This window comes from Sylvia atricapilla, chromosome 2 (genome assembly GCF_009819655.1).
Source record: "Sylvia atricapilla isolate bSylAtr1 chromosome 2, bSylAtr1.pri, whole genome shotgun sequence".
NCBI classification, from domain to species: domain Eukaryota; kingdom Metazoa; phylum Chordata; class Aves; order Passeriformes; family Sylviidae; genus Sylvia; species Sylvia atricapilla.
The window spans coordinates 89,691,716-89,707,145 of NC_089141.1; the positions used below are offsets into that span (position 1 = coordinate 89,691,716).

At 36.3% G+C, this 15,430-nt stretch overlaps 1 protein-coding gene across 4 annotated transcripts in view; it reads right to left on the bottom strand.

Annotated features, from left to right (window-relative positions):
* Positions 1–15,430, bottom strand: part of MCF2L (MCF.2 cell line derived transforming sequence like) — a 95,713-nt gene that overhangs the window by 12,065 nt on the left and 68,218 nt on the right. For all 4 annotated transcript variants that reach the window (XM_066313808.1, XM_066313806.1, XM_066313804.1 and 1 more), the window contains exons 9-21: positions 13,914–14,028; positions 12,834–12,953; positions 11,846–12,037; positions 11,460–11,651; positions 10,559–10,718; positions 10,343–10,413; positions 9,248–9,324; positions 8,132–8,198; positions 4,489–4,604; positions 3,368–3,437; positions 2,090–2,182; positions 1,842–1,934; positions 329–454 (exon numbers count right to left, since the gene is read on the bottom strand). In XM_066313808.1, coding sequence (XP_066169905.1) covers positions 329–454; positions 1,842–1,934; positions 2,090–2,182; positions 3,368–3,437; positions 4,489–4,604; positions 8,132–8,198; positions 9,248–9,324; positions 10,343–10,413; positions 10,559–10,718; positions 11,460–11,651; positions 11,846–12,037; positions 12,834–12,953; positions 13,914–14,028 — 1,492 coding nt within the window. The remainder of the gene's footprint in view (positions 1–328; positions 455–1,841; positions 1,935–2,089; positions 2,183–3,367; positions 3,438–4,488; positions 4,605–8,131; positions 8,199–9,247; positions 9,325–10,342; positions 10,414–10,558; positions 10,719–11,459; positions 11,652–11,845; positions 12,038–12,833; positions 12,954–13,913; positions 14,029–15,430) is intronic.

Consider the following 15,430-nt stretch of genomic DNA (forward strand, 5'->3'; position numbering starts at 1 on the left):
AAATCTGCTTATGTATTGTTTTGGGTTTTGTTATTTTTTTGGGAACTGAAAATTTTGGGTGTAGTTTTACACAAAGATCAAAGCAAAAAAAACTTAGGTAGAGGAAAATATTAGTCATAGCAGGAAAACTTCAAATGAATATAAAGAGAAACCTTTTCTATTATTTTCATTACACAATTAAGTTTAAAGGCATGTTTTGTAAAACATTCTTCTTATTATTAGTACATAGTATAGGCTCCTATAGTATAGTATATTTAGATATACTGTACATATATCTAAAAAAGAAATTGAAATAAAGTTAAAAGTAAGCAAAAGTACTGCTACTCACATCATAGCCCGTAATGGCTATCTGGTGCATAGAATCATTAACTGCTTTAAGAATGCCCAGTATAGAAGTTAATGCTTCCTGAAGATCTTCAGCACCTTCACAGTTCTTACTGTACTTCAGCATTTCCTGAGTGCAATGGAATGACAACACACTTACTTAGCTTTTGAAACAGTATCAACTAGGAATATTCAAATTTTAACACTGAATTTTAGGCAGGGGTGTTGGAACAAGATGATCTTTAAGGTCCCTTCCAACCCAAATAATTCTGTAATTCTGTGATTTTAAAGTTAGCAAAGTAAGGCTTTATACTATACAATCTAGTTAGTTCAATAGTGGCTGGAACTCAGTAGATCTTAAAGACTTACTTTTCATTTCTCCTGCTCATTAGCCAAATATATTTTGTTCATCTACAAGTTTTGTAAGCTGTATGTAAGAATTTTACAAGACTAAATTTGCAAACATCATTTTCATCACAATTGCAAAAAAACCCCAAAACCAAACCAAATCAACAATCCTGAAACAGAAGTATAGCGTTTTTTTTCATTTGTTACTTTTTAGAAGTGAACAAACTTTAAAACATAGTCAAATTTAATTTACTCTTTTAATTATGGCAAGGCCTGGCATGCTAGTAACAGATTTAAACATACTGCATTGGGTACTGTCTACACATTTAAAAAGGAATCTCTTCTCTAAAGGGATTATTGGTGTAGCAGCATTTTCCAGTTTGATACAGATAAAACACAGCAGCAAGTTCATGGAACTCCTCTGAATTCAGAGTATGAAAATAAGAATTTACTCATCGACTGTAGGAAGTTAAGATATTTTAAGTCAAAAACCTTTATAATTCTCCTCTCTTTACACAAGACTGAAGTAATTAATTCTTTAAAGGCTGTTAACAGCTCAATTTTAACTCAAGAGTAAATATGGTTTGGGGTGAATTTTTGAGCTGCTGTTAGATACAAGAATTGTAACATGACTTTGCGAGAAATATTTCTTAGTTCAAGCATGGTAGAATGTTATATAATAATTTAAATACATTTAAGATGGTATATTGCTCTTATTTTGCTCTCTCAGTATAGCATATTTAAGTGAATCACAACAGCATCCTCTTCACACAAACACCATACAGTTCTCTCTCTCAAGTGCATTTCCTAGAGTCCAGCAAGGCAAGTTCCTGCAATATGGGTGGGGTACTATAACTGAAGTACTTCAGATACTCTATCATCTTTCTTTCAAAGTTTTCTTGGACCTTTTGGTTTCCCCTCATCAACTTCTCACCTTCTTTTCAGTCTCAATCTAAGGGAAAAAGTAGTTACACAAGGAGTCTCTGTGTAATGTTTGCTTATTAGAACTCTTTTGACTGAAAGTAAAAAGAACTGAGCTGAAAACTGATGAACAGGGATTTGTGTGTTTCCATTTAAACATCTGTTCAGTAACTAAGCAGGATGAGAGAAGCAGCATTCAAAAAAAAATGCACAAAATGTGCTTAGCATTACAGTTTAGTAATACTTACCTTCAGCAATAATTGGTATTTGGTTATTCTTTGAACGGGTTTCAGCAAGTATGAGTCCAAACTGAGCTTGTGGTCGAGTTTCCTTTGACATTCCTGTAATCAGTGTTGGATTTCATCAAGACACTAATAAGTATTAGTATTTGTGTTATTTGTTCTTGAGAAGATTCAGTAAAAATAAACCAAACAAAAAACTCCAGACCCCAGCAAAACCAACACCACCATTATTTTAAGTGTTCAAGTGAGCATACCTGGAAAAATACAGAGTCTGAAAACTGCCTCCACAAACTTTCAGATCGAGGTTTATTTTGACAGTATTTTTCATAAATCTGGAAGTCTTCCATCTGGAATTGCAGAGACAAGCAAAAAGTTCATTAATTCTTGTGACTTTAATAGACAAAGTTCATAACAATTTTTTCATTTCAACAATGCTATGAAAAAATCCACCATGAGCAAAAATTGAATCATTGTTTTTTTGCTTAGGATGCCTCAAGGAATTGCAAAATCACTGTTTCTGAAATGGCTACTAATTTGCAAAATAAGACATTCCTGTTAATTCTTGCTTCAGTTGAATGTTAAACACTCTATGAAGAAGCACATTACATTTACAAATATATTTCTACTACAATATGAAAAATATCTTTAGGAGTGCCCAGCCATAAGACCCACTGTGTAGCTTTTTCAAAAGACTTTGCCTGTTTTCTTCATTTTCATTTCACAAATGTGTTTTTCACTGAGAGTTGCACTAAGGTAAACCAAGCAGTTTATTCCCCCTTATTACTTCAAAAATTAAATAGCATGACTTCAGCACTTGCTGAAAGCACAAGGAAATAAAGACTGTTGAAAATGTTGTCGTAACCATGGATATAAGGGGAAGACCAGGGAGGAAATCAGCAGGCACAGAATGCTGATTTCCCATCCCTCAGTTTTAGGAAACAGCATCTCCCTGGTTGTAGCCAGTAAACAGAAGGATGAGGGGTGGCTCCTCCCAGGAGCTTTAGAGCATCAATAGGCAGGAACGGCAGGAGTCTGATTTCCATACACACATTCTTATTTAGCCTTTAGTATACTACAGGTGAGATTCATTGTTTAGTAAAAAAAAAAGTTCATTTTTGTCATAACTTTCTATTTTTGGAACAAAAATGGAGTTACTCTGTTGAGGCGTAGTCTTTAAAGAAAACAGAAAATAACAAAACAACAACCCAATAAAGAAATCTAACCAAGTAAACCAATCATTTATAGTGATGTGAAACAATGCAGTACATGACCCCTCTTCATGCTTTCCTGACTGCCACTTTAAAAAAGCAGTTTTCTTTTAATGAGAAATAGTAGTTTTTTTCTAACAAAATAAATTTTGCTGCATAGGGGAAAGTATCTCCAACTCGCAAATAACATCTACATTCTCAACCTATGACATGGTCAGGACAAACAAAGGGGATGTGGTGGTAATTGCTACATGAGAATCACCCTCACATGTTACATCCCTAGAGAGGTTTGTGAATGAAGTGCCAGCAAAAGGCAACACGTACCTGATCCAGAAAGCACCGTCCTACTAGTTCTGGGTATTCTACATAGGTTTCTAGTTCTCTCAAGAATATTCTATGAGAAAGATAATTTTCTTAGTGCACACATTAAAGAAAGTTGTTATAAAATGTTCACAGTCTTGCAATTGTTTTTTTAAAACTTTTGGGAAACAGGGTTGTAATACTAAAAACTAAACATAATTCTTCTAGATCATGTACTCTAAAGGGGTAAATTCTAAATTAAAACAAATATTCTGGCCAATTCCTTGTAGCTTACTGTTGCTGCAACTGAAATCAAATACAAGGTTGGAGAAGGAAGGGGGATTTAATTTCCCTTCCCTATGTATTCAGCAGCAGGATTTGTACAGTTTAAAATGCCTGGCTTGTGCTTCCAAATACTATCAAACACCAGACACCAAACAACCCAAAAACCACCTTCCCAAAACTAAAAATCAACCCACCAAAAAACCAAACTAAAAATACCAGTGACAAAACTCTCATTCTAGTTTTGCTTGAATAAGAAACAACTATGTAATATGCTTAACTTCTCTTGAAAATCAATTTGCCTTTCCTACAAATTTAAATATTATCTTATAAAGAAAAACCTCTCTTGCAGCAAGGATTCATACTCCAGAGAGGTCACCCACTATATATTTTAATATAGATAAATAAATATGGTTTTATTTATTAATTTAATGTATTGCTTAATACATCTATAGAAATATAAAATTATTATATACTCCATCAGATGTAAGAGTTGAGAATCTGTGGTTTAGAACCATAATTCACTTTCCATAGCAAAAGTAATAATAATTAAAAAAACCCCAAGTAAAACCTACTTTAATTATCTTGTAACCAAATATCTTGCCTCAGAAAGATGACCACAATGCGAAATTCTACCTGTGCACTGCATATATGCTGTTTCACACAGCTTTGAGTGAAATGAGATGAGCTTTGCTCATCTTTTATAGATATTTTGCTTTTCCTCTTCTATGAAATACAATGTTGACATGCCATATAGACAAGTAGAACTTTGTAAGGATCTTTTAGCAATTTGGGGCAGACTAAAATACAAAGTAAAGATTCTCATCCAAATGCTGTTTTTAGCACCAAATGCAAATCCTCACCTGTTGTGAAAGTGATAAATTTCTTCCATATTTCCAAACAAGATATCTTTCTTATTTTGCAGTTCTGGTGAAATGAGATGAGCCATTAAGGGGTTGTCCATCTCTGCAGCATAACCCTGCAACATAGGAGAGAGGCACAATTATTAGCTCCCTTTACTTGCAGTACTTCTCTCTCTAACAAGTCAGTCTGCCTTCAGGCTGAAGACAAGAAAGAGCTCAGTGTTAATCATGAAAGTAGAATACAAATTCTGGTTTTCCATCACCCCACTCAGACACACACAGCGTTTTTAGAAAGACACTTCAGTAAATCCTGTGATTCTAGATAAGTGAAGATAAAACAAAGTTTGCAATAATTTTCACCAAGTATAGGGTGTACATATCTATACTGCTTACAAATTATAGCTCATACGCCTTTTGCTAGGACTTCAAACATCTGAATTTAGAGCCACAATTCCAGTACACAAACAAACTTTCATGCCTGTCTTAGCCATTGTTAGGAAGGAATAAGCTGACTGTAGTTATTTCTGCAGGTAACAGAAACCATGAAGCTAAAAATTCTGTTTAAGGCACTTCCATTTGCTTTGTTACCAGCAGGAGTAGCTTTAGATTCTCACATCTTCCAGTTGTTGTATATGCACACTTTCTCTAGTCTGTTTATCTGGCACAGAAAAGGACACGAGTGGCTTTAGTCCAGGACTGTCCTCCTCTGGCCCTGAGGTCACTAATGTGCGTTCTCTCAAAATGCTTAAAAAGACAAAACACTCCAAACAAATCAATCAGAACAATGGCAGGAATTATCTAGCACCTGCATTATAAGCAGATTTCTTAACATACAGGCACTGAGGGGAGATGATCCTATCTTCTTTAGATTTGGATTAGACTTTTCTCTCTTGTTTGTTTTTGTTTGTTTGTTTCTTTTTGGGTTTATATGTTTTTAAATTTTTTTTTTTAACACAAGGTGATCCTCGCATTAAATCACACTGATTATAATAAACCACACCAAATCATAACAAACTAAATAACTAAAAGAAAAGATAAGCAAAAGTGCAACTACAATTAAGATTTTCAATTTTGACACGTGGTCCAAACTACAAAAAGTAGAAAAACTAGCTGGTAAAGTCAGCTAACCTGAGGAGTTCAGCATTTGGATAGGGCAGAATTATTTTTTTTAAAAGAACCCAGAAACAGCCCTTTTAAATATCTTTGGGTATTTTTTCCTCAAAGACCACAAAACAAAACAAAACCAAAACCAAACCAATCAAAAAAAAACCACCACCCCCCCAAAAAACAACCCAGTGGCATAGGCAAAGATGATGAAAGATGATGGAGCTCATAAATAGCCTAATATCTGTTCCTTTCTCATATTTCTCCTGCCCCCAAGTAGGAAAATGCAGAGTCTGAAAGAGAGAGGATGAAATAAATAAATTAAGAAAAATTGTACAGCCTGAAAAAATTTTAAAATAATTTAGATAAAATAGAGTTGAATTATTTTTTTACAGGAAAAGAACTACTGCAGCCACCATGCAGTTTGGATGAAGAGCTGCACCAAGAGAATGATTTCCACTTTAAGTCAAGATGATATTGAACACAGCAGCACAGCCAACACTGGCAAAAAAGGAGTACTGAATTTAGTTGATGTCAAAGGAAGCCTGACAGAGTTTATCTGAAGGAACAAAAGTGTAAAATACATACATCAGCAAAAGGTTTTTGTAATTTTTCTCACTTCAGGCTGATATACGTTTAAAATTTACTATAAAAACCTTCATGTTTTACTACCTGTGCAGTAGTTGTGTTTTAAGAAAAGAGAGAGAAAGCTACTTAATTCAGCCACGGAGATTATTTAATCTTACTTAGATTATTTAATCTTTAACAATATTTAAGGCCTTACTTAATCTTTCATTTGAAAGCTGTTCTAAAACCATCCATGTAAGTGGAAAAAAGGGTAGAATTCAATACCTAAAAATAGACTAGATCAGTATTCTTCTCCCAGTAAAAATTACTGAATTTCAGACTAAAGTGGGATGATAATGGTTATTAATGAAAGAAAAATTATTGATCTTGGATAAGCTATAGGAGTTTCCAAATAATCAGTCTTGGGAAACTACCTTGCTTTTTTCCTATTGGAATGCTTGGCAGACAGAAAATGCATGGCAAACAAATAGGACATAATTAGAGTAGACACTGTCTCTACAAAGGAGTACCAGCTTATTTTACATGAAAAATTGAAATATTAATAGAATAAGAGAAACAAAGGGAATGAGAGAACAGCCAGAACTATGGACAAATATCTAGAATTACTCAAAAGCTGGAAGACTGCCACTGAACCATACCTCAGCAAGTATCTGATCCAGAACTACTGCTGGCACTCCCAATCACCCCAGTTCAAGCTAGAGGCACACCAAACTGCAAGGAGGCAGAGAGAGGTGTGCCTGGCACGACTACTGGAGTGGCCATCACAGTGGCACAAAACCAAGACACTTGTACTAGCAAGACAGGAGTTGCACTGCACTCTGGAAAACAAGAGTAATACCACAGGAATAGAAAGATGCTCCAGTAGCAGCAGTAAGGACCAAAAATCCTCCAGCTATTCAAGTCTTGATTTTATGACTAAACCCGTACAGATGCACTGCATACAAAACTAGAGAATAAAGTGATCTTTAAGGATCACTCCAAGTTGACTTGGGTTTATTATCACATGTCAGAGGTGATCATCCCACTGTAATCAACACTTCCAGCACTTGGACTAAACACAGGATGTAAACACTGTGGGAAGCTCAGCACAAACTAGCAAAACCAAGGCCACAGTCCAAAACCCTCATACACTATTCTTCCTTGAAGGTATGTACCCAGAAATGATCAGTCCTGGTCCATAACTTTATAGACAGTTCCTATTTAGGAGCTTAACATTCATATGGACACCAAGACACTAGTTTCAGCTTTGGTTCATCCTGAACAAATTATTATCTGCATAGTTATCTGCAACTTCATCATTCCCTACAATCAAATTGGATTACAGGAAAATGACACATCCATAGCTGAAGACTTAAACTTGAGTAAAAAAAGAATACTGCAGTGTATTTCTGCAAGCAACTCAGCAGTGTGGCAATCATGCCTCCATAACTGTGGAGCAAAGGGAGCACCTTTGCTTCCTTGATGATTTCAAATGAGGATTTTATTACAAGGCATTCTGTTCCCACAGTTGTACCCAAGACATGTGGAAGATTACTTAAAGATATGCAAAGAAAGATACAAGAAACAACTTTTCTCCTCTGACACAGTAGTGTCTTGATGCAGAGTCACATTCCTGTGTGACTCATGACCTTCCTGGAACTGACTCAAGACTCTGGAAAGAACTTCATCAGGAATTAATGATTATTACAAATCTCACTGTGATTCCATCTAAATACTAAGGCATATCTTATTTTCTGTATTATGCTTTCTAATACAAAATCCTAATTGTATGACTACTTCTAGAAAGAAATGACATATTTCTGCCTCTGTGAAAATATGATAAGAAAGGAAAAATATAATGACCACATTTCTAGACAGAACAAACGGAGACTTTATGGTGGTAAGGAAACTGTAAGAGCATCCATGAAGTGCAAGAGATTCACTAATATCCATGGTGAAACTTAGTCTTTACCTCAAGAACACAGAGAAGTTCTTCCACATATGCTCGTTCAGTCTCGATAAGTTCATTCATTACATGCCTGTGGACAAAGAATGATAATTTAGGTGGGCTATTCACTTATGTAAAGTAATGAGGCAACATTAGTTTTCTCTGTGTTTCTTCTTTACTTTGGACAATAAAAGAACAATTTCCAGGTAATGGCAAATAGGTTGTTCCATGGATATTCCTGTCATTACTTTATATATCCTTATTGAGACATACGTATTATGAAAATATTTTAAGATTTTTGAAAATGTGTTTTCACATAAAATCTGGCAGTTTCAGTGCTGTAGTACCTGAATTGAAGCAGTAGAGTGTTTTATCATTGTGTGTACAAAGTCTGGTTATACTGTGTTTGCAACTACTGTGGGAGTTGGAGCTTCATAGGATTATCAAATACAGACTTAAAGCTACACTGGTAATTTTAAATTAGAGGCATTTAGGGTACACTTTAAATACCTCAATGATGCTTTAAGTTTAATTTCCATAATGATAAAGCATTGACTCATACTTCCCGCCAAACTCCTTCCCTTGTGATTTTTTGTGAGGTAACAGAAGGTTATAACAGTAAAAAGACCATATAAGCAGCCAGTTTACAAGTAAAAATCCAAGATCTGCTATATGCAGTGCAGGTGGTACTTATTAATTTCTTTAACATATGTTATACTCTTCTGTTTTTATAGAAGTGATTTTTTGGTAACATAAATCAAAACAAGGACTAAAAAGAGTCCAATAAAAAGACCAAGTCTCAAAGCACAGAGACCAAAACCTTCAATAGATTTATTTACAGGGGGCTTATTACTCAAAAACTGCATCATCTCTGAAATGAAGATATGTAGTTGTCCTGCCATAGCATCACCTCACTGCAGCAAAGGTAGACTCTGGTACTACCCAAACTCTAAATAATGCTGCAGACAGACTGAAATGTCTTCCTCTGTGCACAGAAGAGCATAGTCAATGCATTCCAAAAAGCTCTGAGAGTTATTTCAGAGAAATATATTTGTTTTATCAAATCCTTAGCCAAACTCAGGTTTTGCTGGAATCAAATCAGAGAAAACCCACACTCTTTGCTTATCAAAATATACTTACTGCCGTAACACAGCTAGGTTTTCTTCATCATCCATTGTAGATCCTCCTCTGCTTTGATGGAGTTCAGTGATTTCACTCTAAAGAAGGAAGCAAACAATGAAAAAAATCATGGCATCACAGATGCAGAAAAAACACTTTAAAATACAGAGCTTTGTGCTCAGCACTTTTCACTGGAAAGACTCCACTCCACTAAAAATGAAGGGAGTTTGCAAGAACACTGAGAAAAAAATCGAGTCACCCTGAAGGTCTTGAAGCACACAGCATTTGGATGTGGAAAGTTCTCCATCAAAAGCCAGTTTAGAAAAGATGGTGGTTCAAAGCCCCTTTTCAAGAAGACATCCAAGCGCCAGCATAATCTTGTAGGCAACACTAGCCTTAGTCTGTTTTCCAAGCTAAAAATAAGGAACTGTGCTAACTTTCAGGTTACTTCTTAACCTGACACAGAAATTTACTTTTAAAACTTTTACTATAAAGCCTAAACCTAACTATGACTTGTGGGAAAAAAAGAGAGGGGTTCTGCTTTCAAGCCCTCCTTCAACTATCCCTTTTCTCTCTAAATGTTGTCCATCCTGGCCATGTGGTCCTGCCTTCCTTGTCTTTGGCTGAACCTTTGCTGAGTTGATTCAACTCTAACCCAGTGAGAAATACTTGTTTCTGTTGTTGTTGTCAGGATACTTCCCTTCCTGCAGGCAGGGCAGGAAGACCATCCCCACTTGGGAATGGCAACCCACTAGGTCAGGTGAAGCTGTCTTGGAGCCAATGACAACTACTTCTTCACTGTCAATGGTTTTAAGAGTAGCCAATTACTACTGGCAAATAAAAAATATTTCCTGTTCATAGACTTAATATTTTGCTGCCCCTAACATTTTTCCTAATATTGGCAACTATTTACTTTACCCTCCTCATAACCAGCCCAGCAACAAAGCAGCCCCTATTTAAACCACATGACTGTTTCACCAGTTTACTTCAACTGGGACGATGCCATCACTTTTTCAATAGAATTCCCTCATGCTTATTGAGAGTTCCTGAATGTTCTGTTGCACTGTGACTTTTTCAAGTAGCACATGTGTGAAACACGCAAAGTGAAAAAAATACCTTTCCTTTTCTGTAGTTTACCCTCCGAAGCGCGCTGCTTTCTGAGCTGGACACATTTTCTCTTTGAAGACCTACACATGTAAACCAGAATCAAACAGAAGTTAGACCTGGATCAGATCTGACACAGATGTTCATGCAACCACAAATTATGGCTGGAAGTTTCTTTAAATTTCTCAGCATAGCACAAAAAACTTAAAGGCTAAAATAGTTACTTACCTGGGGAGGTACAAGGAGATTTTACAAATGCTTCAGGTCTTGGAGCAACTGGCTGAACAGGACGCGTCTGCTTAGCTGCCAGCTTCTTAAGACTTACTTGCCGCTTCTGAAACATTTCTTCCATACTTTCTTGCTTCTGGAAAACCTTTTGCACATGCTCCTATGGTTGGCATGGAAATAAAAAACCAACTTGAATTAAAAAAAAATTATTTAAATAGTTTATTATAATTTTTAAATTCCTGTCAGAGACCTATCAACAAGCCACATTGACATCTAGAGCATCTACAGCATACTGATTTGAAATTGCAATTACTTATATACCATATACGGAAATATCACACTAACTCTTCACTCTTAACAAGGTGTAATTTACTGTGATTTCATACACTTAAAAATTGGAACATCACTTCAAAAATAGTTTGTATGCTTACTATAGAGAAGACTGGGATTCAAGTTTCAATTTAAAAACAATAGATATTTTTTGAGTGTCCAAAGTTTCTGTTACACAAAGAGATCAGTCATGAAGAAAAGGAATATTGGTGAAATATCAAAAAAATTGGTGAACCTGAAACCACTACAATTCTCAAGTTCTAAAAAATAGTTTTAAAAAAAGTAGCACATTTTTGCTAAATAAAACAAAAGGTATATCAAATTCTCACTTGGGAGAATTTTTTTTAAAAGCAATTTTACTGTCTGAAAAATGTGAGTAGTTATGAAAAGTCTCTGAAGCCCTTGATGCTTATCCAAAGATACAATGAGACTCAGGCACAGAAATGTATTGGCTTTTCAGTTCACAGGTGTAACTCCTAGTACTGATTATTTAGCTTTATCAATGGCAGTACAAGAGACCAATTCTAAAATGAACAAATGGACACAGATACACATAAACATCTTCTGATACCTTTAGGTCTTCACTGAGGATATGTGCATACTCTCTGTAAATTTTATTCAGCTCCTTGATTTTATTGCCAGCACCAGTATCCAGGAATTTTTCAATCTCCTGTAATGCTGATTCTGCACCATCCTGAGACTGACACTTATCTACTGGCTGGGAAGCCAGCAGGTAAATTCCTTCATCACACCACTTCATAGACTGGGAACAGAAAAGAACAGGCTCAGAATCCACCAATGTCAGCGTCACACAGTAAGAGTCTAAAACACCTCAACCTTGTCATGAATTCAGCTATTTAAAGAGAAAACTTCCATCACAGTGAGATAATGTTATCTACCACTATGACAATTGTTCAGTTGAGGTTTTGGGAAACAGCTATTGCACACTAAATTTACCTTCTCTAGTAAGTCATGCAGCTCCAGAGATTTGTTAAGAAGATTTCTTTTCTGTTCTGTCTCAGTATTCAAGGCATCACAGAGATGATGAAGTTCACTGCATTTTGGAATTATGGAGTCCACAGCATAATGATTACTTTGAATAAAAGCATCACGCTCTGAAGCTAACATTCTGGCTTTTGTTATAGTTTCCTAGGAAAACAAGCACTGATTAAAGTACATCTTTCCTCGGATCAAGATCAATGAAAAAAAATTAAAATTGTTTTTACGCAGTAAAATACACATATTGATGAAAAATACATCTTTAGTTAATATCTGCCTTGCTTAATAAATCAAAGTGATTTCCTGTCTTTCCAGACGCCCAAGAACTTCCATGTACCAGAGTACCTCAGAAATAACAATGAGTTTAATCACAGGCCTCCTTGTGAAGGAACCACTGCTGTCTTTCTCTGCCTTCTTCAGCAGGATCTGTGTGTATGAATGCAATTTAGGGTACAGCAACACTCTGAATTGAAATTAAAAAATACCTACCTCAGCCTTAAGAGCAACGACCTCATTTAGAGAGCAATTTGTTTCATTGTGAAGCACAGATAAGAAAAAAGTTCCCTTTCTATATTGTTCAGTGTATGTTTCTGTTGGCCATCTTTATTGTACATTCAATACGCAGCTTTCTTATTTCTAAGGCTTATTGAAAGACATGGCTTTAATAGGAATGGATGTGGCCCCTTCATCAGTAAATGCAAAACTTGGCTATGTAGACACTTCATGCAAATAATCACACTCTGTGTCTGCTCTTTATTGAGGGATGTCCAAGAATTACTCTGCTCCAATGATTAAAGACTTTATTTCAGATTCTTTCTGTATGTTACCTGACATACCAAATCTGTCTTGTTGTCAGCTTAAGCTGACACACTCAACAACCAAATCCTATTCCTCCCTGCATATGCATTGTCATAGCAGAAATTAAGGAGATGTGCAGAGTTCTTACATGTGACTTTTCTTCGAAGTTGGCAAGATCTTTCAAAATATGCTCCACATGTGAACGGCTGTTTCCCACATCTGTGAAAGCCGACAGTCTCTCAGACACAATATCCAAAGCTGCTTTGACCTGAAATGAGACACAGCAATGTATGAATGAAGAGACCTCCACCTTTCCAGAGACCCACCAATTAAATGGCTGACAGCCACTATTTGCAGTCAGGTGACACATTATGTTGTTATTGGGGCACAGAGACAAAGCACCTTTTTTTGTTAGCCTACCTTTCCCCACCCCCCCAATTTGAAAGGGAAAGAAATACAAAGAAAAGGCAATGAAGTAATCCTGTGTCCTGGTACTGAAAAAGATGGAAGAAAACAAATGCTAAGGAAACATTCATGATCTTGCTTTTACCAGATGACAAGGACACAAAGCAACACCAATGTTAACAGCAAAATATGAGAGAATGGTCACCACTCCAGAAATTGTTTTAGAGACAGCCAAATTCTTGCAAGAGGGTTTCTGAGTGTTGTTTTTATGGAGACACAGGGGCTTGTGCTCTGAGATCAGCTACACCAGAATAAAGGGTCTGCAGGTGCCATCAAGCACATGAGTTAACATGAGATCAGAAACTGGCTGTGAAAATTGTAGCTCAGCCTCCACCCAGTTTCTAACACTATGGCTGCAACTTCCCACCCACAGTGTTGGAGACAGTTTTCATAAAATTTCAGCCAGAATGTTTAGCTGAGACTTGGTTCCATAAAAGGGCCTATTGGTAAGATGAAAGTGTTGCAGCAGCATTTTATGCTTCTGTGGTACAGAACAGGTTTCAAAGGAGTTTTTGAATGCTTATACACAGCTAGGTTTATGGGAAAAAAAATCCTAAGCCTGCAGAAAAAAAAAAAAAAGTTATGTCTCTATAGGCAAGAATTCAAACTAGTAAAGATAGCTGTGTGTCAAGTAAGGGCAAGTACAAGAAAAAGGTCGGAGAAGGCTTTCAAGTACTCACAGGAACTCTAAAATCAAGAGCAGGAAGCATTTTCTAATAATTTCTATATTACCAAATATTGACCACCACCAAGAAGTTCTCACCTCTCTGAAATTGTGTTCAAAATTCCGAAGGCGCAGACACTGCTCTAGCTTCTGCTGATGCTTAATCCAAAACTCATCAAAGGCAGTCTCTGTTTCATGTAATTGAGCCAGTAGCCTTTAAAAATTAAAACAAAACACATAAAAAAATACTCTAAGAATGATGGGTGCAACCTTCAAGGAACAATGAAATCCTGCACAGTAAATAAAAAGCCTCCCCAAAGCAGTATTTTTCAGGACAAATAAACTGGATACAGGAAACATTTTTTGTATCGCACAGTATCATTTCCTACAATAACACTGATGCAAAAAACCGAAACTCAACACAAACATTAAGTTCTGAAAAATGGGCAAGTGTTTATTTTAAGCACTTTCTCAGCTTTGGCCTGGGGGCATGGGGAGCTGGGGCTAACATACATAAATAAGATATGTAAATGTGATTGGGTTAAGACTCAGAGAAGCCCAAGACTTAGGTTATCAGGAAAAATTAAGGTAAAATTTGTACTGCTGTACAGCCAGCTGCCCTTACATTTCCTTCTTTGGAGCAAAGCTCATGATAAACCTGAAGGTCATAGCTCCTTCTCTTCCAAGCAGAGTTATTAATTAAATATCACAGGCAAGCGTACAGCGGTACTGTGATGAGGAAAAACTTTGATTATAATTCTGGCAAATTTTCATTTCTTAACTTACCTTCTGTTATTGCATTTGACAGTATGATATCCCAGGGACTTTAAACAGTGCACTTTGCTATACTTAGGCTATATCCAGGGAAGGCTACACATCCGAATTTTAATGAACTTTTGTCTTTAACAGTACAGAAATGAACTCTGAATTTACAAGTTAAAATCAACTGGAGAAAAGGCAGACACACACACACACACACAGTTTGTTCCAACTTCCATCAGATATTGAATGGAATAGGAATGTTATGGATAAATGAGCAACCCCCACCCTGATTGTCCTTGGATAGCTGATAGCAACAGTGACCAAAAAAAGTGACTTCTGCCAAGCTTTGTGGGTTGGAATGGACAGTTATTTGGAAAGAAAGTCGTCCTCAGTGTAACAGAAACACAGAATGACAGACAAAAAAAGAATGCAGAATACTGCCTGGGGGAAATGAGCTATGCTTTCATAGCTTTGTGAAAATTTACATCTGTGCTACAGTGATATAATGTCTTCAAACCCGGCAGAAATGTGAGGGGGGTGTGAATGTGGCAGGCAGGGAGCAAAGTAAAGCAATACCTGTTACTTATATGCCCAGAGGAAGCACATAGGAAATTGGTGCATAGATACTTCAAGAGTGATGGTGGACTCCCTAGCAGCGCTTTAAAGGCTACCAACAACATTGATAAGTTTTCAGGTTTAAAAGAAAAAACTCCTCCCACTTCAAAGGGACCTAATGGAAATGGAAAAATCTACTGAAAATAAGAGATTTATCACTTCAGTCTTCCCCTCATGCCTTCTGTACAGCAGCACAATTTCTTGGATTGCACTTCAGTTTCTAAACCAAGCATTGATAT